This window comes from Schistocerca nitens, chromosome 10 (genome assembly GCF_023898315.1).
Source record: "Schistocerca nitens isolate TAMUIC-IGC-003100 chromosome 10, iqSchNite1.1, whole genome shotgun sequence".
Lineage (NCBI taxonomy): Eukaryota > Metazoa > Arthropoda > Insecta > Orthoptera > Acrididae > Schistocerca > Schistocerca nitens.
In genome coordinates, this window is record NC_064623.1 from 224,771,280 (window position 1) to 224,795,796 (window position 24,517).

The 24,517-nt window shown below is 46.3% G+C and overlaps 1 protein-coding gene across 1 annotated transcript in view; it reads right to left on the reverse strand.

The window, feature by feature from the left end:
• Positions 1-24,517, reverse strand: part of LOC126210028 (zinc finger protein ZFP2-like) — a 78,698-nt gene that overhangs the window by 17,369 nt on the left and 36,812 nt on the right. Inside the window, exon 5 of the mRNA XM_049939131.1 lies at positions 321-965. Coding sequence (XP_049795088.1) covers positions 321-965 — 645 coding nt within the window. The remainder of the gene's footprint in view (positions 1-320; positions 966-24,517) is intronic.

Consider the following 24,517-nt stretch of genomic DNA (forward strand, 5'->3'; position numbering starts at 1 on the left):
GTGGCAACACTGACTGCAAGCTGAGGGGAGTGGTACAAAGGGGAGAAGCCAGAAGAATGAGGGAGTAGGGAAGCAGGGCATGTTCTCAGCTGTGTCCAGCCAGCAACGACGCACGACATCTCAGTAAACAAACCATTTCATCTACTTCTACTTCATCTACTGAGACGAAAACGAGATTTTTCCAGGTTTTTTTTTTTTTACAAATTTCCTTGATATTTCCCTGATTTCCATACACAAATACATAAAAAAAATTATGTACGGTCTCACCAATGTATGGATCCATAGAAAATACACAAATACATAAAAAATTTAAAAAGTACCTTTCATCCGTGTGTGTGGCTTCGTGTGCCTTGAGAGAGCTGGGGTCCAGGAACGCTTTACCACAGGTAGAGCAGGAGAAGGGCTTGACACCACTATGGACACGCAGGTGGCGCAGTAGGTGGCTGCGACGACCGTACCGCGCCGGGCACTGGTCACAAGCGAACTTCCCCGGTTCGGACACATCCCTGGCCCTGCCACCAGGCAGCTGCCGGTTGTGCGGACACTCCTGCGAGCGCGGGTGCCGGCGCGCCAGCTCCGCAGTCGCCAGCACTTCCCCACAGGCGGCACACGCGTTGGGCGGCAGCGCAGTGCCCTCCCTGGCGACCACGTCAGCTGCCTTGCAGGTGTGGCCTACCATCGCCTTCCTCGAGGGGAACCCTTTCCGGCACGTGTCGCACGTCACCATCTGCTCCTCGCTTTCTGCATCCTCGGAGCCTTCCTCTTCCAGGTCTGAATTTCCCTCTTCCTCAACTGCGACCGTACGGAGCACAGCACGGTCCTCACGTTCTCCTTTCGCAAAAGGAGAATCTTCATTTGGTACTTTGTATCCCGTATTTACTGTCCTCGAAAAGCCAACATCATTTGGTGACAGCTCAACGTGCTGGGCTCTCGAATTGGATACATCTTCAAATGTCAACTTCACACTGAATAATGAGAAAAACACAGTGTGTTATAAATTCTAGTTGAAATTGACACCAGAAAATAATAATAATAATAATAATCTCTCATTTAAAATTACACTTTTCCACACTATAATTTGGTACAACCTCAAGTTGCAGCAAAATGAACCCCTAAAAATAGATGTTTGATGGTCTTTCAGTTTTCCCCAAAATCTGATGTTTGTTTTGTTTTAGGGTGCAAAAACAACTAGGATCATACGTGCGCATGTCAAAACTGTAGAACACGAAGACAAAGAGAGTAGTTAAAAACGACTACACATTAACCCCAAACTACTGACAAGAACACAGCTAAAACGGGGACCTAGAGAAAGGTCTATAAAATACACCACAGGGAAATGGAGGTCCCGAACTAGAAAATTATACGGCCTTCGCCATATTGCTACGATGGATAAATGGTAAAACGCAGTCGACAGCCCAAGTATTGTTTGCTAGAATGGCGGATAACTCGAGCAACAAGTGCAAACGAGAATGTAAGGTGTTAAAAAAAGGGCATTCTGTCAGGAAATGGCGGACTGTCAAAAGTAGAGCGTAATGAGTACGAAGTGGTGGGGGAGCACCGCTTAACAAATGGCAATGGCTAAAAGACAGTGCCTGATGCGCAACCTAGCTAAAATGATCTCCTCGCGGCAAGAGGACCGAGAGGAGGTCATCCGAGCCGCTGGGAGAGGCTTAAGAACCCGGAGTTTGATCCTCTAAAGGGAGGACGAGTGGTGATACCGAAGGGACACCACTTGCTGACAGACGGCAACACAGAGTTTGTCGGAGAGAATAGAAGAACTCGCGGGCTGAGGTACGAGGACTGCAGCCTCGGCAACAGTGGCAGCTGCTTCATTTCCTGTCAGAACCGTGTGACCAGGAACCCACATAAATATCACAGTGGCCCCATCAAGAGTGAGAAAGTGACAGTTTTCCTGGACCCGCTGCACTAAGGGATGGGCAGTGTACAATACACAGAGGCTTTGAAGGACACTGAGAGAGTTGGAGCAGATGATGCAATTGAAAAGCCTGTGTCTCGAGATCATCTGCGTGGCCTGATACAGGGTGAAAAACTCTGCTGTAAATACTGAGCAGTGTTCCAGAAGCCGAAACTGAAAAACACCTGTGCCAATGATGAAGGCACACCCAACACCACGGTCACTCTGAGAGCCACCAGTGTATACAAAGGTGCTATTGCAAAATTCCGTGCTAAGGTCATTAAACTGAAGGCGATAGAGTGAGGCTGCAGTAGTGTCCTTAGGAAGTGAATCGAGGCCGTCGCACAAAGTCGAGGCACTGAAGCTTCACGCCCACTGGGACAGTGGCAGGTAGTGTGAAGTTAAGTTGCCAGAGCGAGAGCCAAGAGCAAACTCCACGAGGTAACAGACAAGAGGGACGCACCTCATAGTGACGATCAAAGGAGTAACCGAAGGAGGTGGCATAGGATGGGTGGCCACGCAAGATAGACAAACAGCACGCACATCTGCCGAGGAGAAAGTCACGGCGGTAGGACAGTGGTAATTCGGCAGCTTCTGCATACTTTCTCAAGCGGGCTAGTGTAAAAAACACCCATTGTCTAGTTACGAATGGGCAAGGGACCAGTACAAATGGTGGAGGGCGGTACGATCTGCTCCCCAGGAAGTACCACTGAGGACACGTAGGACACTAACGGACCTTAGGCAGTGGGCTGCCAGGTGGGAGGACCGAGAAAGTTTCCTATCAAGCATGAGCCCCAGGAATTTTGTAGCTTAAACAAATGGAAGAGCAAAAGGCCCAAAATGTAAAGACAGTGGAAGAAAACAATTGCGCCACCAGAAATTCATACCGAGGGTTTTGTCAGTGAAAAAACAAAAGCCACTGTCAATGCTCCAGAGTAAAGGCGATCGATACATCACTGAAGATGCTGCTCGATGAGACAGGTTCGTGGAGAACTGCATTCATTAGACAGCAAAATTGTCACCGAAAAGGGAGCTGGAGATGCCCGGCAGGAGACATGTCTTTATAGAGTTAATGGCAACAGCAAAGAGTTCGACGTTCAGGACGGAACCCTGCGGCACGCAATTTTCCTGGGTAAAGGTGTCCAACAAGACAGAACCCACACATACCGTGAAAACCCGGTCTTTTACAAATTCCTGAAGAAAAGGAAACGGGGCATGTAGCCACAGAAGCCCTACGTGTAGAGTGTGCGGAGGATACCGGTCCTCCAGCAGGTGCCAGAGGCTTTCTCCAGATCGAAAAACACGGCCACAGTCTGGGATTTCTGCAGAAAGCCATCTCAGGATCAGGATGAAGTGAGAGCACGATCTAGCTCCCTCATAGTAAAAGCGATATTGTAGCACTCACAATTCTGAGAGGAGAAGTGTATCGCCCGAGCCGCCTCCACTCGTTTCCAACGGAGAAGGGCAGGGTGACAGTGGGAGGAGCTCGAAATCTTCGCAAAATGGCAGCCCGTGACGTTGCAGATAGCAGTAGGGTGCACTACGACATCACCAGGTACAGTCGGGCAGAAATTGGGGAACAGATCTCGGTTCAGAGAGAAGCCGGAGGTTGGCCCACATGACGAAAGAGGGAGTGAAACTGTTAAAAGAACTACTGAACGAAAGCCAGCTAGCTTTTCTGCTATCCCAAAGAATGCAACGACACAGTGCACACATCTGTTTACAATGAATGCAGTTTGCCATCATAAGATGATGGATAAAAATGCGGTGAGCACGTCTCCGCACACAAATTGCGTCGTGGCACGCCTCGGTCCACCAAGAGACCGGGACACGGCGTGGTAAAGAGGCAGTGCGAGGAATTGAACGTTCTGTGGTGGTAAGGATAATGTTTGTAAGATATTCCACCTGGTCGTCACAACTAGGGAAATGTTGTTCATCGAAGGTCACCGGGGAGGAGTAAAGCCTCCAGTCGGCCTTAGTAAACTGCCATTTGGGTGTGCATGTAGGTGGGGTAGGAGTCAGCAAATGGATAGCACATGGGAAATGGTCGCTCGAGTATGTGTCAAAGAGAATGGACCACTCTAGACTATGGGCAGGCTGGCCAGTGCAGAATGGTAGGTCCAAATGGGAATAGGTGTGTGAGAGGTCTGAAAGGAACATGGCTGCTCTTGTGTTAAGGCAGAGGAGGTTAACTTGATTGAGAAGGTCAGCCAAGAGGCCACCTCTCGGACAGGTTCTGGGACAACCCCAAAGGGGACGGTGCACATTTATTTTTTATTTTATTTTATTTATTTTATTTATTGATTTATTTAACCTGGCAAGATTAGGGCCATCAGGCCCTCTCTTACATCTAACCAGGCATTCTACTTATTTTACATTCATATGTTTTAGTAGGCATGTTAAACTACATCTAGTACAAAAAGTGAAATAATCAATTTGAAGGGTACACCTGGAAAAATACATACATATAGAGTTTATATTCTTAGATCACAAGTACTGTTATAATTAGACATTATTGAACAGACAGATTTGAGGTAGGAGTGCTGGCAGCAGGGAGTATGAGGGAGACTCATGGTGAAGGGAGGAGAAGAATAAAGAGACATGATGAAACATAATTAAGGAAATATAAAGGAAAAGAATATTGCGTGGCTAATAGATATAGATGAAAAGGAAGGCATCTCGGGAGCAAGATAGGAGACGCTAGCTTTGCTATTTGACAGATGAAGGGATTGCCCTTGTACATTAATTTTGTGGAGAACTTTATGAGGATGATAGTAGGAAATGCTTCAACTTCTTCTTAAAAGCAGCAGGATATTGAATTTTGCGCAAGGTAAGGGGCAGTTTGTTCCAGAGGCGGACAGCGGCAACTGAGAAGGAGTTTGCAAAAGTTTTTGTTTTGTGAGTGGGCACAGTTAGGATACCAAATAAGAGTGACCTCGTATTTCGATTATGATGACATGACAGGTTTTTAATCTCTGAAGCAAGGTACTGGGGTGCTTGCGCGACGAGGAGTCGGTGGAGTAGACATAGAGTGTGGTAGTCACGCAATTTGTCCGGCCGCAGCCACCCTAGCTCGGAGTATGAAGCACTAACATGATCGTATCGGCGAATGTTGCAGGTGTAACGCACACAGGCATTCATGGTTAGCTCTAGCCGTCTTTTGTTTTCACTACTCATGCCTTGTTGAATCACATCACAATAGTGGAGGTTCGGTAGAACGAGTGCTTGCACGAGCTGGCGTTTCAAGTCCTGTGGAAATATGTTCCGAAACTTTTTGAGAGCATAGAGACAAGCAGACGTCTTTCGGCACACTGCGACTGTATTCTCCGCCCAGTTGAGATGCTCATCCAAAGTTACACCCAAATTCTTCACTGTTTTCTGATATGGTATTGGAGTACCGTCGAGCAGAATAGGAGGTAGCCGTTCGCGGAAATCTGAACTTATTAATTTCTGATGGGCTATTAAGATTACTTGCGTCTTTTTTGCATTTAATTTAAGCCCCAGGTTTTTCGCCCATGTCACTACTGAAGACAGGTCATCATTCATCTGAGCGATTGCAGTGTTTACATCTTCAGGTCTGACGCTTAGGTAGAGCTGGAGGTCGTCGGCATAGAAATGATATTTACAGGAGGACAGAACCGACGAAATATCGTTGACATATAAAGAAAACAAAAGTGGTCCTAAGACTGATCCTTGTGGCACTCCCGAGGAAACATGTTTCCAGGAAGATTTTTCATTTACGCAGACAACACATTGCTGTCTGTCTTTTAAGTAGCTTTCAAACCATCTCATTGCACTATCAGAGAAATTAAGCTGTTGCATTTTTCTGAGCAATATGTCAAAGTTAACAGTGTCAAAAGCTTTGCTGAAGTCCAGTAGCGTCAATATTGTTGCCTTTCGATTGTCGATGGCATATTTCAGGTCATCAGTTACTTTAATTAGAGCAGTGTTTGTGCTGTGATGTTTACGGAAACCGGATTGAAATTTGTCATATAGGCCGAATTCATGCAAGTGTTCAGTGATTTGGTCATGAACAATATATTCAAGTGCTTTGGAAACAGCAGGCAGTATGCTAATTGGTCGGTAATCACTAGGCAGTTGCGGGTTTTCGATCTTAGGGATGGGTCGAATTAGGCTTCTTTTCCATGCAGTGGGATATATTCCGTTTACGAGGGAAAAATTAAATATGTCAGTTAAGACAGGCACTAAGATATCGGCAACATTCTTAATCATGGTTATACCGATACTGTCGTTGCCTATTGCATCAGAAGAGATTCTCATTATTGCTTTTCTTGCCGTATTTGTTGTTACGTGTTTTAGATGGAAGGTATCGTTGTTAGTTATCCTGTTTGGGGATTCTTGTGGACGGTAATTATCAGCCGTGCTGGTATTCAGAGGTGCAGAGAAGAATTCATTTAATTCGTTAGCTGACACATGAAAAGTAGTTTCCGATTTTGCCTTTCCGACCCCCAAGCTACGGAGATTCTTCCATAGAGTCGTGGGCGTCAGATCGCTGCATACAAGGGAGCGAGCGTGCCTGATTTTAGCATTGCGAATGTATTGTTTCACTCTGTTCCGTAGCTTTCTATATTCTTCGAAACGCTCGGGTTTCGGATCTGCCTTGAAACGCCTGTGGGCAGCATCCCTATTAGTCATCATTTGACGTAATTCAGCTGTCAGCCATGGAGCAGGAGATTTTCTTACACGGATTGTGCGCACAGGTGCATGTTTGTCATAGAGGGCAGTGAGTTTATCACCAAGTTCATTAAGTTTGCCGTCGATTGTGGGTTTTCTGATTATTTGATGCCATGAGATTTCTGAGCAATCGGCTGTTAGAGCGTCAAGGTCAATACGTTTCATGTTCCTACAAGTTATGTAACGCGATTTGATCCTTGGGGGCTGCACAGAGTAGGCCAGGAATATTACATCATGTGCTGAGAGGCCAGGGGCCGATGTTTGACCAACATCTCTTACTTTGTCAGTCTGTTTCGTTGCGATTACGTCTATAAGAGTATGACTGTGCGCCGTATGGTGTGTAGGTTGTAATGGAAGAATGTTCATGCTATTGCAACTAAACAGTCTTCTTAGGTTTATTGCGGAGGGAGTGTCTCTTAGCAGGTCTATGTTCAAGTCACCCATTACGATTACATGTTCGTATTGATACTGAAGTGAATGTAATTCCGACTGGAAGGAACTCATTGAGCTTATTTTTGGCGGCTTGTACACGACGCCAGTCAAGAATTTCCGACTGTGTATATTTATTTCAATGAACATGAATTCAGCCTCTTTTTCCTCAACAGGATTTGACGTACATAAGACTTTCGCTTTGAGATCTGCTCGTATATATGCGCCGACCCCGCCACCTCGCTTTTTTGATCTGTCTGCCCTAAGAAATGTGTACCCTGGGAGATGAATAGATGCAGAGGATATGTGTGGTTTCAACCACGTTTCGGATAAGAGGATTACGTGGTAGTTTAGTTGGTTGAAGAGGAGGCTAAGTTCTTCGTAATGTGCAGGTAAAGACTGGATGTTGCAGTGAGCTGCTAAAAGCTCTGATGCGTTCCGCTGAGCAGCCTGGAGTAGGGTGGCAGACTGGTTTGTCCCTTTGTTAGGCACTACCTGCCGCGAGGGGCACTGGCCGCTGCTTCCGCCAAGTGACATAACACAGGGGTGTCCGAGATTTTGCGCGCCCTGTGTGTGACACCGCGAGTGCCGAAAGAAAGGCGACTGCTAGAGATTTCCTGAGGTTGCGGGAGTATAGAAAATGGATTAGTGGTATTCGGTGCTAGGAGAATACCCAAAATAGTGACGGCTGTGTGTCACAGTGTATCCTCTGTCGCAAGAGGAGAAATGTAATTAGCGTATTTATGTCACCAAGCAGTAGAGAGGGGTTAGGTAGCTGCCTAATAAGCTGGGAGAAATCTGCCCTGGTGACATCGAATGACTGAGGAATGTAAACAGTACAAAGAGAAAAGTTCATGTGAGGAAGGAAAAGGTGAACTGCAACAGCTTGAAGACGGGTAGTCAGGGAGATGTGTTGACTATGAATGACATCCCTTATGAGCAGCATGGCTGCCTATGGAATGCCGAACCTGGGGGGAGGGGGAGGGGGGGGGGGAGGTTACAATGGACCAGGAACAAATGCAAGGGCTCAAGCAGTTGTGAGGATGGAATTTAGTCTCCTGGAGGCAGAGAACAACCTGACACTGGGATTCTAAGAGTAGCCGTAAATCCTCTTTGTTGATCGAAGGCCACGAATGTTCCATTGAAGAAGAGCCATAACAAGGAAAGGGGAGGAGGGATAAAATGAAGGGGAGTCACCTCGGCGGCTGCCAAGTGCCAACTTTGAAGACTCACTGCTACAGGGCACAAGGGCTAGAGGATCCTGCTCCAGGAGATCTACAGAGGCGTTGGCACTCTCTCTCTGTTGATCTGCGGAGTCCAGGGCACAAAAACAGTTGGTGCTGCGCACCAGCAACATTGAGGTCGGCCGGGCGAGAGTACCGCATGGCGACACTGTCAAAGAGGATCTCCCAGTCAGCGAAGGAGTAGACCATTTGCCTTTGACTTCTTGGAGCCTTCCCAGTTGGCAGAGGAAGACTCAGTTGTTTGTTAGCTGGAGAGGCGTAAGAAGTCTTCGTGCGAGTATTCCTTCTGTCCTTTGTTTCAGACCGTCAAGCAGCCTAGTGTAAATATACCATGGGAAGAAGTCAGTATTCAATGGACCTCAACATGAGCAGGATGATCATGGAGGAGCGAAACTGCAAGCAGTTGTGCTTCAGGACCAGTAGTCAACTCCAAATGCAAAGTGCCATTGTGTAATCGAGCAGGATTTCACAGGGCCAGAAATTGCATCAACACCTTTCTGAACAATAAACGAATTTATCATAGCGAGGGACTGACCGTCTTCAGTACATGAAACCACACGGAATCATGGTGCAGCTGGGAGGGTCTTTCAATTGTTTGCTTCATTCCGTTTCATAGACACTGACTATGAAGATGACTGGCTCATTACGAGAATCTCACACGACTGCCACCGTCTCCAATCGCGCGCTCCTTCCAACTGCGCACCTGCCTTAGATGATTGTTCACACCACAGGTCACACCTGACCTGACAGAGGGACCAACTGGCAATTTGGGAAGGTAGCTGCTCAGGCAATCACACCTCCTTGGGCACGGCCGTATCAGGGGTTATGTGCGAACCCTACCTGTTGACCTGAGGCTGGGAATTATGTGCTACCCAGTCACTTGTTACATGGCAGACAAATGGGCCAGCCTTCAGGTGCACACAGAGAGGAAGGAAGAAGAGAAAGAGGAGCCTCAAACGCCGAAGCGGAGGAAGGACAGGAGAAGCGGAGGAAGGACAGGACAAGGAGAACAAAGAAAGAAAAAAAAACAAAAAACAGTGGTGAGACTTCTTACGTCACCTACAGAAAATGTAGAACATTCCCAAAAACACCCCAAACATGTTCCCCAAGGGAGAGGAAAAGAATAGCAAGAGGACAGACAAGCAGCACAGAACGGAAAAGATGCTGTAAAGGCTGGGGCCCCGTGGAAGCCAAGCAAGAACCCGCCAAAGAACAGTGTGAAGGGGGGTGAAAATCTTACGTTCAGTACCCAATTGTTCAACCCAGTTCCACGTGCCACTACATAAGTACTGAATTCATGGATCAAGGTCTAAGGGGAATACAGAGCTTATAGTAACCCATCACGAGGAACAGAACAGATGCTACGTGAGTGCCTTCCACAACTGCCTGTGGAGAGAGACTTCTGAATTTCACTCTCTTGTATTTAGGTTTAAGCTATCTATAACTCCTATCTTGTACACTGGCCTTTCGTCTTTTGCATTCCAATATATTGTCTGCCTGTCTCTCTTTTAATTTTTGTCTGAACTTGGTCTACTATTCAGCCTTGGCCCTTCAGATACTATTGTTCCTTTCCAATATTTTCTCACTTTTGGCCATCCACCCTTGCTGCCTATGACTGATATATAGCATAAGTATGTCCGTCCTGGAGGGTGCCAATGTAAACCTCAGACTGGAATAAAGGCAAGAATTTTTTTCTAATTTGCAACTTGCATTCATCCCCAACTGTCTAACTCTTCCATTTTCCCTGCATGCCAGTCACCATCCTGAACAATAATAATAATTTTTTTGGCCAAATCTCTGCAATGGGTTACACATACGTCTTATCCTCATTCTGAACTCAGTATCTCACTTATTACAAAGAGATGCTGACTCAGTTGTTTAAGGCAGGCATAAGAGAAGATGAGATGCACAAAATGGAAATCAAACATCTTTACCATGGTCGCAATGTTAGTAGACAGTGAGTGGAGTAAGTGCAGTGACTCAGATTGATAAATGAATGCCTTGTAGTACTAGTTTCTTACATTATTAAATAATATCTTTATAAAGTAATATTGTACACTATATAAAACAAATGAAGTTAAAAAGACTGATCTTGTAATTGATAGGATCTGACCATACTGGTTTACATTTTCTACGTTTCCCTTAAATTGTTTCAGGCAAATTCCAGGGTGATTCCTACCAGAAGGCCACAGTCAACTACTTGTCTCTCCCCTGTGAAACGAGACCTGTGAAGGCCCTTGTCAACTATCAAACTTTTCTATCGAATTTGCTCTTATCGAGCCACAGATTTGTCAAAGGATCCTGTACATGTATCAACACAGTTTGTCTGTTTAACCGCACTTTTGAAGCAATGCTGTTCAGGTATGCTGTATTTTGACACTACCGGGAATTGCTAGAAATGCAGATAAAGTCTCTCTAACAGCTGCTCTGACAGCATTTTTAAAGAAGAAGAAGAACAACAACAACAACAACAACAACAACTTTGAAAAATAAGTATGCGAAGATTTATTCTTCTCTACTCGCTTATCAAATGACAGCTCATTAAAATACTGCAACATGGGAACATTATCCTTGGAAGAACCTGATAACTTCATTTTTTTTTTTTTTTTTTCATTTTGTTGGACTCCTACGTGTATGTTATGCATATCTCTTTCTGTGTAACGTATAGCTGCGCAAAATGTGACACCACTACCATTTTGGTAACTGCGAGTGATATTTTGTTTCTAGCTTTGATCATAGTTTCTATAGTTGTGGGAACCCACAATACAGTGAGACAAATTGTAATAAAAATATTTTTGATTAAACATATGTAGCAAAACATCAACATAAACAATGTCTGCCATCTTGTCAAATTTTTCGTCAACAAAAATTTCTTGCAAACATGTCAAACATGCTCTATGTTTGACAAACACACTAAGCACCACCATACAGTCAAATATTTGGCAAACACGGTAAAATTTGACAAACTTTTTAATTGTTTACAGGGACCTTAATTCGTCATCATCATCTTGGACAGTTTCCAGCCACTGGCTGGGTCTGTGGGGAACACAAGCCTCTCCATCGTGTTCTGTCTTTCCACCATTCCCCCCTCTTCCACCTTCGTCCAGTTCTCTCCTCTTCTCGTCACACATTCCTTCACTCCCTTCACCCATCTATCTCTTGGTCTTCCTCTGGGCCTCTTCCCCTCCAGTTGCAGATCAAACATCCTCTTTGGAATTCTTCCCTCATCCATTCTCTTCATGTGTCCATACCACTGCAGTCTTGATTTTTCTATCCTGTCCTGTACTGGTTCCTCCTTTAGTCTTTCCCTCACATACACATTTCGCAATCTGGCTCGTCTTGTTACACTCAACCTGCTCCTCTGGAACTTCATTTCACTAGCCTGTATTCTACTTTTGTCGCTTTTGTGCATTACCCATGTCTCACTTCCATATGTCAATATGGGGACAAAGTAGGTTCGGTATATAATTCCCTTGGATTTCTGTGGCACCTCCTTGCTCCAAATAAGCCCCCTAATGCATTTGTAGAACTGCCCTGCTTTTCTGCACCTTTCATTTATTTCCATTGCGTTTCCCCCCTTACTTTCAATCATGCTTCCCAGGTACTTAAAGTTCTCTACCACTTGTAGTTTTTCCCCTCCACAAGTTATATCCACATTTGGCCTATTCTTCTTCCTTGTTGTGACAATTATTTCACTTTTCTTTGCAGAGAAATGCATTCCATATTGTGCTGCCGTTGCCTCCCATACATCTAACTGCTCTTGCACCTCCTTCTCGCAATTTCCCCATAACATCAGGTCATCGGCAAAAAGCACTGCTTTCATTTTATGATCTCCAATTGCATCTGATACTTGCTGTAGGATTTCATCCATAACAATAATAAACAATAAAGGCGAAAGTGCACTTCCCTGTCGCAGCCCATTTTCCAGCTTGAACCATGCAGTACGTTCCCTCCCCACTTTCACACTACTCTCACTTCCCTCATACATTTTTCTGACTTTTCGTGTTATATCTTCATCTATTCCTTTTGCGTTCAGCACATCCCAGAGCTTGTCCCTACAGATACTGTCATACGCCTTCTCAATATCTAAAAAGGCCATGATTAAGTCCTTCCCGTACTCATAATGCCTTTCCTACAGTTGCCTCACCGCAAATATGAGGTCCGTTGTCGATCTTCCCGGTCTGAAACCGTACTGCTCCTCTTGCAGCCTTAATTATGTTTTGTATATAGACTCACTTTTTCCTCTTTGTTCTTTAACAGTGATACTTGTAGTAAAGCAACAATGCACACTCTACCTAACAGGAAATGCCCTTCAGGGTGTGCCGATAGACTGGACAAGTTGTGAGGGTGGTCAAATACTCTTTTTAGGCAATTTATTTGGCCATTGCTTAATTATTAGCTTTGTGCATTTCTTTTTACATCCACACTGTTTTTCTCTCTAATACTTCTAGTTTGTCTACTTTGTATTTCAGTGTTTGCACTTGCTTGCATATAGGCATTGTTTCAATGCAAGGGTGGGCTCAGCAAGCGGGGGGAGGGGGAGGGGGGGGGAGGGGTGGCCGTGACATATAATGGACACTGACTAGTAGCAGGTGTGCCCAGGGACACTTTTACTGTACTCTTATTTCACCATTCACTGCTACGCTCTTCACAACTGAAAATTCCAGACAACTCTTCTAGGTACCACATGTTTCCTGCAGTGTCGTACCTTCAGTTCATTATTAAAGTATTTACATGCATGTGAACATTATCTGTCTAACAGTAAAATAATATGAATGAGTCTCATACAAACTATGCTCTCTTGGTTTTGCAGTGTATACAGTATGTACCTATTACAAAATGGTAGCACTAGTGTATTCAGTGATTAATAAACACACTTCTCCAATGGCTTTGTTTCGTAAGAAATTGTGCTCGATTTCTTCCACTTCTACCCCCCTCCCTCCCCCCAAGACACTAATACGAGCTGCCACTCACTCCCTCCACAGCATCTCCTTTCTCATCTGTCGCAGCACAGATCCTGGACATACTTTTGTTTGTGTCTTTTCTCCAATCCTAGCATTGTACAAAGAGAATACAAATACAGACCTTCACAATGATTCCAGCAGTTATGAGACAGATACAATCTTGGTGCAACTTCTGTTATGTGGTAACAACATGATACCTTATGCTTCCAGAGTACTCTCCAAGTCCAAGATTAATACTCTACAACTAAGAAAGTGCGCCTCGAAGTTGTCTGACCCATCAACAACTCCCGGTCATATTTCTCTGCCAAACCATTTGCCGTTGTGATGGACTACCATTCACTGTGTTGACTGACTATCCTAAAGTATCCATCGGGTCCTCTGGGAAAATGGGCACCGAGGCCCCACGAGTACAATGTCCCAAAAGCAGACGCAAACACGAGGATGCCGACTGCCTTTCGAGGAATTCCTTGGCGAAAATTAACTTGGAGAAGGGGAATAAAAGGGGAGATGGAAGTCACTGCGGAGAGAAGCAAAGCACAAGCCAACTGCTAAACCCACCTGAGGATGGGCACTGGGAGAAAGACAGCCCAAGGTGTGAAAATAATAGAATAGAAGAGATGAACAGAGAAAGACCGGATAATGATGGCATAGGAAACCGTGAGTTGGGACCACTAAATTGAAATGATTGTTTTTTTTTTTTTTTTTTTTTTTTTTTTAGGGCACAAAAAACAACTGGGGTCATACGCACCCAAGTCGAAACTAGCGAACACAAACACAGAGACGAGGGAAACGACTATATGTCAGTCCCAATGGACAGAATAGTAGACAGCTAAACAAGGCACGTGGAAAAAGGGCTAAAAAAAACACCATACATAAAGGGACCCACAGAAACACGACACTGGCTCCACCAAGAATGAGGAAGTGACAGTTTTCCTGGACCCGCTGCACTAAGGGATGAGCAGTGGGCAGTGCACAGAGACTTTAGAGGGTGCTGAGTGAGCCTGAGCACAGGACACAATTGGGAAGGCTGGGTCGCCAGATGTACTCCGTGGCCTGATACGAGGCGAAAAGCTCGGCTGTAAATACTGAGGAGTGTGCTGGAAACCGATATCAAAAGACACGGATGCCAATGACGATGCCACACCGGACCCCACGGTCAGTCGAGAGCCATCAGTGTATACAAAGATATTATCGCTAAGTTCCATACGAAGGTCGTGAAACTGAAGGCGATAGACCGAGGCTCGAGTAGTGGCCTTAGGAAGCAAATGAAGGCCAAGGTTAACATGCGCTGCTTCACAAAGCCAAGGTGGTGAAGGGCATACAGCCACTGGGACAGTTGCAGGTAGCGTGAAGTTAAGCCGCTGTAGCAAGTGGTGAAAGCGGACTCCAGGAGGTAACAGAGAAGAGGGACGAGCCCCATACTAACGATCTGAGGAATCGTCGAAGGAGGAGGCATAGGACGAGTGGCCACGCATGACAAACGGCATTCGTACGTGCTGAGGAGGAAGTCTTGGTGGTAGGACAGTGGTAGTTCAGCAGCTTCAGTATACAGACTCTCAACCAGGCTGGTGTTAAAGGCGCCTGAGGCCAAACGGATGCCACGATGACTGATAGTGTTGAAAAGGAAGGGTGTGCAGATGCCTAAACAAAGCATCCGTAGTCGAGTTTTGAACGGACGAGGGACAAGTACAAACGGAGGAGGGTGGTTCCATCAGCATCCCAAGAAGTACCACTGAAGACACGTAGGACACTGAGGGATTGCGTACAGCGGGCTTCCAGGTAAGAGACGTGGGAGGACCGAGAGAGTTGCCTATTGAGCGTGAGCCCCAGGAATTTCATAGTGTCAATGAATGGAAGGGCAACAGGCCCAAGATGTAGAGCTGGTGGTAGAAACCATTTGTGCTGCCAGAAATTCATACAGACGGTTTTGTCAGTTGAAAAGCGAACGCCACTGGCCGTGCTCCAGGACTGAAGACGATCGAGACAGCACTGAAGACACCGCTCAGTGAGACAGGTCTGTGGAGAACTGCAATAGACGGCAAAATCATCAACAAAAAGAGAGCCGGAGACGCCCGGCGGGAGACAGGCCATTATAAGGTTAATGGCGGTAGCAAAGAGAATGATGCTCAGGACAGAACCCTGAGGCACACCATTTTCCTGAATAAAGGTGTCCGACAAGGCAGAACCCACACGCACCTTGAAAACTCGGTCTTGTAAAAATGCCCAAAGAAAACAGGGCAGGTGGCCACGGAAGCCCCACGTGTAAAGAGTACGGAGGATACCAAATCTCCAGCAGGTGTCGTAGGCCTTCTCCAAATCGAAAAACACGGCCACTGTCTGGGATTTCCACAGAAAACCATTCACGGCACGGGTGGAAAAAGTAACGAGATGGTCGACTGCAGAACGACACACTCGAAATCCACACTGTGCATTCCTGAGTAAATGGTGAGACTCGAGCCACCACACCAGCCGGGCACGAATCATACGTTCCATCACCTTGCAAATGCAGCTGGTAAGAGAGATGGGACGGTAGCTAGAAGGAACGTTTTTGTCCTTATCGGGCTCAGGTATGGGTATGTCGGTGGCTTCACGCCAGTGTCCAGGAAATGTGCCCTCAGCCCAGATGCGGTTGTATGTGTTAAGCAGAAAGTGCTTGCCTGCAAGAGAGAGGTGCTGCAACATCTGAATGTGAATGCGGTTGTATGTGTTAAGCAGAAAGTGCTTGCCTGCAAGAGAGAGGTGCTGCAACATCTGAATGTGAATAGGTTCAGGCCCTGGGGCACAGGACAGGGATGAACTAAGAGCACGATCTAGCTCCATCATAGTGAAGGCGGCATTGCAGCACTCACGATTCATAGAAGAGAAGGGTATTGCCCGAGCCTTGTCCGCTCATTTCCGATGGATGAAGGCAGGGTGACAGTGGGAAGAGCTGAAAACTTCGGCAAAATGGTGGCCCAAGGTGTTGGAGATAGCACCAGGATCCACGATGACATCGGCACCTACTGTCACGCCAGAAATGGGGCAATGGATCTCGGTTCCAGAGAGCCGTCGGATGTTGGCCCACACGATAGAGGAAGGTGTGTAACTGTTAAAAGAACTAGTGAATGAAATCCGACTAGCTCTTTTGCTATTCCGAAGAACTTTATGACCCTTTGCACTCATCTTTTTATAACGAATGCAGTTTTCCAGTGCAGAGTGGCGGTTAAAAACGCAGAGAGCACGTCACTGTGCACAAATTGCAATGCCTCAGTCCACCAAGGGACTGGCACATGGTGTAGTAAAGTGCCAGGAATGGAATGTTCTACAGCAGTAAGCATAACGTTGGTGAGATAGTCCACCTGGTCATCACAACTGAGGAAATCTCGTTCTGCGAAGGTCACCAGAGAGGAGTAAAGCTGCCAGTCAGCCTTAGTAAGCTGCAATTTGGGCACGCATGTTGATGGGGTAGGAGTCACCAGACGGACAGCACACAGGAAATGGTCACTCGAGTAGGTTTAAGAAAAAACGGACCACTGAAGACGACGGGCAAGCGGGGCAGTGCAAAAGGATAGGTCCAAAAGTGAATAGGTGTGCGTGGAGTCAGAAAGAATTGGGTGCTCCAGTACTGAGGGAGAAGAGGTTGAGTTGGTTAAGAAGGTCAGCCAAGACGGCACCTTTCTGGCAGGTCCCGGGAGAACCCCACAGGGGATGATGCGCATTAAAGTCACCGAGTAGCATAAATGGGGGAGGTAGCTGCCCAATTAGCTGAAGGAAGTCTGTCTCGGTGACATCGAAGGACGGAGGTACACAAATGGTACAGAGGGAGAAAGTCAGGTGGGGAAGGGCAAAGTGAATAGCAACAGCTTGAAGACGAATTGTCAGGGAGATGGGTTGACTATGAAGGTCATCCTGTATGAGCAGCATAATGCCCCCACGAGATGGGATGCCGACCTCAGGGGGAAGGTCAAAATGAATTGGTAAGTAATGTGAAAGCTCAAAGATGTCTCGAGGGTGCAATTTCATTTCACGAAGGCTGAGTACAAGGGGATGCTGCGATGCTAGAAGCAGGCATAAATCCTCTCTGTGGGATCAAAGGCCGCAAACGTTCCATTGGAGGAAGGTTGTGAGGAGGAAGAGATGTAGGGGTGTCAACTCGATGGCTGCCAAGGAACAGCCGGTGGAGAGTCGCCACTACAGGGCACAGAAGCAGGAGGATCCTGCTCCGTGGGGTCCACAGAAGCATCGGCACAGTTGTGCGGTAGGTCTGTGGAGTCCGACACTGAAAAACGGTTGGTGGTGCACACCTGCAAAACAGAGGCCGGCCGGGCTAAGTGACCACGTGGTGACACCTACCGCGCAGGATCTTTGAGTCGGGGAAGGAGAAGACCGTTCATCTTTAGCGGACTTCTTCGAGCCCTTCCGGTTAGAGGAAGACTCGGGTGTCGTTAGGCGGGAGAGACAGAGGAAGTCTTCTCGGAAGTACTCGTCCTGTCATTTCCTGCCTGTTGATTGTGTAGAGGGTAGCTTCACCCCTTTAGGCAAGAGTCGGACAGTTTGTCGCACAGCGGGACAGGGGGACAGCGATGCTACCTCGACAGTGGGCGACTTCACAATCTCAGAGCCAAATTTGAGGTCGCACATCTGCGTGGCCACGTCTTTCGTGGAGCGATGGGTAACAAGAACTGAACTATAAGTGCCAGACGGGAGAACACAGGGTTTGTGACTAGCCAGTAGCTTGTGAGCTATTGGGTAAGGCACTTTTTCCTTTACCTGCATCTCTCGAACATCCCGCTCATCTAGATACACGGGACAATCCCAGGAGGAGGCGGCACGGCCGCCACTGCAGTCGATACAGCAGGGAGAAGGAAGCGGTCATTCACCCTCGTGTGCGTCGCTGCCACAGGTTACGCATGTGGTTGGGTGTCAACAAGACATTCTAGTGCGACTGAACCGATGACACTGGTAGCAGTACATCGGATTTGGAATGTACGTCCGGACTGTGACAATTTCATAGCCTGCGTTAATCTCGGATGGGAGCACCACCCTATCAAAGGTGAGGAAACGAGTGCGGGTGGGCACCGAGGAAGAAGCCACCTTTTTCATTACTCGATGGACAGCAATGACACCCTGATCGGAGAGGTAAGATTGTATTTCAGCCTCGGTTAGACTGTAAAGCGGCCGTGAAAATTACACCGCGGGAAGAATTCAAAGTTCTACGTGCCTCGACACGAACGAGGTAGCCGTGGAGAAGTGAGGCAGCAAGTAGTTGTCGGGTTTTAAAATCAGAAGCTGTCTCCAAAACCAAAGTGCCATTCTGTAAACGAGAGCAGGATTTCACAGGGCCAGCAATGGCACCAACACCTTTCTGAAAAATAAACAGATTGACCGTGGCAAAGGACTGATCATCTTCATTATGTGATACCACGAGGAAACGCAGTGCAGTGGGAAGGGTCTTCGAATCAGTAGCCCCATTACATTTACGTTTCGTCGACATCGATAGAGAGGACGACTGACTCGTCCTCGTCGTGAGGAAATCCCCCACGATTGCCAGCGTCTGAGGGTGTGCTCCTTCGAGTAGGGGCCCCCTTCACCAGGGGGCGCACGCCTTAGGTGACGGTTCACACCTCAGATCATACCACCCAGACACCTGACAGGGGGGACCGATGGGCAATTTGGGAAGGTAGCAGCTCAGGTAATCACCCCTCCCTGGACCTGGCCCGTACCAGGTGGTACGTGCAAACCCTACCTGTCGACACGAGGCTGGGAATTACGCGTTACTTGGTCACCTTTTTACGTGTCAGACACGTGGGCCGGCCATCAGGAGCCCACAGGGAGGAAGAAGAAATAAAAAGAGGATCCTCAAACGCCGAAGCAGAGGAACGAGAGGAGAAGGGAAACAAAGAAGGAAAAAGGGAGCCAAAAGGAAAGTGTAGACTGTTCGCAGGTCAGCGACAGAATGCAGAATATTCCCAATAATACTCCAGACGTGTTCCCCAAGGGAAAAAGAATAGCAAGAAGACAGACATACAGCACGGAAGGGAAAAAGTGCTACAAAGGCTGGGGCCTCCTGGTAGCCAATAGCCAAGCACAAACCCGCCAAAAGGTGGCGAGCCCCCGGGAGGGGGGGGTAAATTGAAATGGGAGAGATCCCAGCGTCAAGTAGGAGGTCATCGACAGGGCGACAGGGCTAGTTTGAAAGGTGCCAGTGGCTAAACAGATACCACGATAGTGAACTAGGTACAAGAGGAGCAGCATGGAAGGGGCAGCTGACCCATAAACTTTACAATCATAGTCCAGATGAGACAGAAATAATGCCCCTGTGCAAAGAATCTGCCCTGATACCACCCACTCCAATCAAGGGCTCTCTTCATGAGCGCTACCAAGGAAGCACCGTCTGGCACAGTGGCTGTTGCCGATGTTCCAGTGCTTCACAGTGGTAAGCAACCTCTCCTGTGTCACATATGACCGCGCTTCCACGCATAAAGGTGGATAGATAGAAAAGTGCGGAGGGGGGAGATCTGGTCATGTGTGGCAGCAGAGAGCAGGCAAACAAAGTCCGCATTGCCAATTGTGTTGCTGCAGACAACAACCAGGTTCATTTGCCTTCAGTAAATCGTATTTTATGTTAAAATGTATGAGAGAATAATACATTTTAAAATCGATTTCAATCAGTCGTCTACAGGAGAGAAATCTTGCTTCACGTCTTGAGGTTGTGTCTACTGAAATCGCCCATGTGACGTCGGAACAGCGGATGTAGCTAAGTGAAGGCTTCAAGTACAATTTTTCTCAAAACGACAACTATCTAGCGACAAAATCATCAAAAATGGTTGCGATAATTGCCATTTATTGCAATTTGGGCTACATTATAAGTAAAAGTGGAATACACAACAAACGAAGTTCAAACTCAAACCGAAATCATTATATTTGTTTGATAACTGCTTCTACTCCATCTACTTTTTTTAAATATATATAACGCATGTATGTAGATGCATTTCAGTGCAATTCAGTGTAACTCACTATGCATAAAAAAGAATTACTGGAGGCACAGACTAGTGCAAAAGACTATCATAAAAATCATCAGTATGTTCTCACATTTTTTGGTGTCGACAGGCATTATGATTTTAAACTAATTCTTACGACGTTATGGTGGGAGAATGCATTCATGATCCACTAAACAAGCAAACAATTAACTGTCTTCTGTGAATAACTCTACCAAATGCTGACCAATAATGTTGAAAACCATTGATATCTCCAAAGGTAACTGTCCCTTTCATTTGAAGACATTTTCCAATTCGTGCCTTGAGAATGACTGGGATTTGCTTGTGCAAATATTGCAATTTTTGACAAATTTATTCGGCTGCATTCTCGTGAGTAATTAGAGCACACACCACACTGGGAAAAGCTTAACTTCTCATTGGCCAATGTGTTGAACATTATAGTCTGTGTCATAGGCTACATATTTCTAATAATAAAAGCTAGGAAATCCTTATGTTCTTTGTAAGCATTTTGATATGTTGACAAAAATATTTTTAAACCATGAGTCTTTAAAACCAAGAAAAGTTATTACTTTACTCCTCTTAAAAGTCTACATCATATCATCATGTGGGTCATTCCATGTCAATTCAACCAATTTGAGAAAATGTTGGAGCTGATAGTCTCACATTTGGCTGAAATTTAGCACACCAATGCCACCAAGTGTGGAACACTCGTGTACAAAGTATTAGTTCCCCCTGCCAATTAGTTGCAGAATTATGGCTTGTGAAAGAAGGTGGTGTGACAGAAATTGCAACCCACATCTGGCAATCTATCTTCAGACCCAACTTCAGGTCTTAATAACTTTGGAACTATTTCGCACAGTCCAGTGAAATTTTTACAACCCAGTACCAGCCACTTAAAGAACACACTCTATGAATCAAAACACCAACAACATATTTCTGAGGGAAAATAAAAAATTCCAAAATTTGATTAAAAAATGTAATATGTTAAAAGGTACATATTGTAGGTGCCCTCTATACCAAATATAATTCACTCAAAAAGGGTGTAAATTTTTTGTGGTAAGCTTAATGTAGCCTAAACACACACAGAACTCATCTTGCCCACATCAGTCACACAAACAGAGTTACATGCACACAAAAATAGAAAAATTGGAAAAATTACCTGAAAAACGTGGATTTTATAAGTGTGGTAGCACAAAAGGGACAAGTGATATCCAAGCCAAATATCAAACACTGCATAAGTAGACCATAATATAATATGTGGCAAAATTTCAACTTGTTATTGAAAGGTATTTGTGTACAATAAAAGTTGACAGAGATGTATTTGGTTACGTTTCTTTTAACACGATTTAGCAAGTAATAGTAATGATGCAGACAGCTTGTTTCAGATAACGCTGCAGCAATTACTGGGAACCATTAGGCAACAGGAAGTTAAACAATGTTGGTTTTCAGGGACAGAATGAGTCATTGTTAGGCAGGAACAATAAAGGAAACGAGCAACAATTACAGGTTACTCATGTTTTTAAGATTCTAGTTCAGACTGGTCAGTACTGTTGTGAAAAGTCAGTATGGAGGCAGAAGAGTGTACTAGTGGTGGTTTTGTTAAAACAAGTTGCAGTATTGGAAGAGCACAAGCATCTGAATGTCATAAAACAACATATGGAACAAAATGTGGCATTCACTTTGTACTGTATGATCTGGATGAATTGGACCAAGATTTGTTGCTATGGTGAAGCGGGATACACCCTGTGGGCACAAGAAGTACAGTTCCAGGAAACTTTTGTGTTTGTTATCATCATATGAAACTGTTTATGGATAAGTATTCTTTCCTACAACGAAGTTGTTTTGATCCATTTCAGATTCATAAGAAGACAGTTTTTTTTTTTTAGGGCGCAAAACTGCTATGGTCATTAGCGCCCGGTCCGTGACTGAGGAAATAATAAAAACTGAAAATGGAAAACAGCAAAAATGGGAACGAAACTCAAAAAATTGGAGACACTAAAAGCAGAAACAAGGCTTAAAAGTCCACTACAGAGAGGGGTTGGTGGTCCCCGAAAAAACTTCAAATGACTGACGTCATTTCACTGTCACTAATAAACTGGAGAACGCGGTCGGCCGAGCACGTGTCATCTGCTAAAATCGACGATAGATCAGGCGATAGCTGTAGACGGGAGCGTAACGGATTAAAATAGGGGCATTCAATTAAAAGGTGTCTTACCGTCCACAGCTGAGAGCAGTGGGGACAGAGTGGGGGAGGATCGCCGCTTAAAAGATGTCGATGGCTAAAAAGACAGTGCCCTATCCGGAGTCTAGCTAAAATTACCTCCTCCCGACGACGCGTTCGGGAGGAAGAGGTCCAAGCGCAAGGAAAGGCTTTCACTTCCCGCAATTTATTTCGGGGAAGTGTTGACCAATGCGCATGCCATAAATGAGCAACTTTGCGACATAAACCGCTCTGTAGATTGGTGAAGGGAAGCGACTGAATAGCTGGCCGAGGAAGAGAGACTGCAGCCTTGGCCGCTATATCGGCCGCCTCATTCCCACAGATACCAGCGTGTCCCGGGAACCAGAGGAACGCCACCGAGGCGCCCCCCAGGTGGAGCGAGCGCAGACAGTCCTGAATCCGGTGGACCAGAGGGTGCACAGGGTAAAGAGCTTGGAGACTGAGGAGAGAGCTGAGAGAATCTGAGCAGATTACGTACTGTATCCGCTGATGGCGGCGGATGTAGTGGACAGCCTGGGGAACAGCGAAAAGCTCCGCACTATAAACCGAACACTGGTCGGGAAGCCGAAAGTGATTTGGGGCGTCGCCAACAATATAGGCACTCCATACACCCAACGATGTTTTCGAGCCGTCGGTGTAAATAAAGGTGGCGTCCGTCATTTGTGCACATAGAGCAGCAAATGCCCGACGATAAACAAGTGAAGGTGTACCATCCTTGGGAAATTGACAAAGATCACGGAGCAGACAGATCCGGGGACGGAGCCAAGGCGGTGCTGTACCCCAAGTTGTCAAGAAGGTTTTAGGAAAGCAGAAGGAAAGAGAATGGAACAGTTGACGGAAGCGGACTCCCGGGGGTAGTAGGGAGGAGGAGCGGCCTGCATACCCTACATCAAAGGAGGCGTCGAAAAAAGGGTCATGGGCTGGATTAGCAGGCATGGAAGACAGATGGCTAGCATAACGGCTCAGAAGGACTGCTCGCCGATTGGACAGCGGAGGTTCAGCAGTCTCAACATAAAGGCTTTCCACAGGGCAAGTGTAAAAAGCTCCAGACACTAAACGTAATCCACGGTGGTGGATAGAGTCGAGACGCCGAAGAATAGACGGCCGAGCAGAGGAGTAGACTATGCTTCCATAGTCCAATTTCGAGCGCACTAAGGCGCGATAGAGGCGGAGAAGGACCACTCGGTCCGCTCCCCAGGAGGTACCATTCAGGACACGGAGGGTGTTGAGCGTTCGCAGACAGCGAGCCGAAAGATAGGAAACGTGGGAGGACCAGCACAGTTTTCTGTCAAACATAAGACCCAAGAATTTAGTGACGTCTGAAAACGGAAGGTTGACAGGACCTAGATGTAAGGAGGGCGGAAGAAACTCCTTACGTCGCCAAAAATTAATACAAACGGTCTTACTGGGAGAAAAACGGAAGCCGGTTTCGATGCTCCAAGAGTGGAGGCGATCGAGACATCCTTGAAGACGTCGTTCAAGAAGGCTTGTCCGTTGAGAGCTGTAGTAGATCGCAAAATCGTCCACAAAGAGGGAGCCAGAGACATCAGGAAGGAGACAATCCATAATTGGATTGATGGCAATGGCAAACAGTACAACACTCAGCACGGAGCCCTGGGGTACCCCGTTTTCTTGAGAGAAAATACGGGAGAGAAAAGTGTTCACCCGCACCCTAAATGTGCGCTCTGCCATAAATTCGCGAAGAAAAAGGGGCAGCCGGCCTCGAAAGCCCCAAGAGAACAGTGTGCGGAGGATGCCTGTCCTCCAACAGGTATCGTATGCTCTCTCCAGATCAAAAAATATTGCTACCGTTTGGCGTTTCCGGAGAAAATTGTTCATGATATAAGTGGAGAGAGCAACAAGATGGTCAACTGCAGAACGATGCTTTCGGAATCCGCATTGGGCAGGTGTTAAAAGACTGCGGGATTCCAGCCACCAAGCTAAACGGTAATTCACCATACGCTCCAAAACCTTACAGACACTACTCGTGAGAGAAATGGGGCGATAGCTAGAGGGGAGATGTTTGTCCTTTCCAGGTTTCGGAATGGGAACGACGATAGCTTCCCGCCATC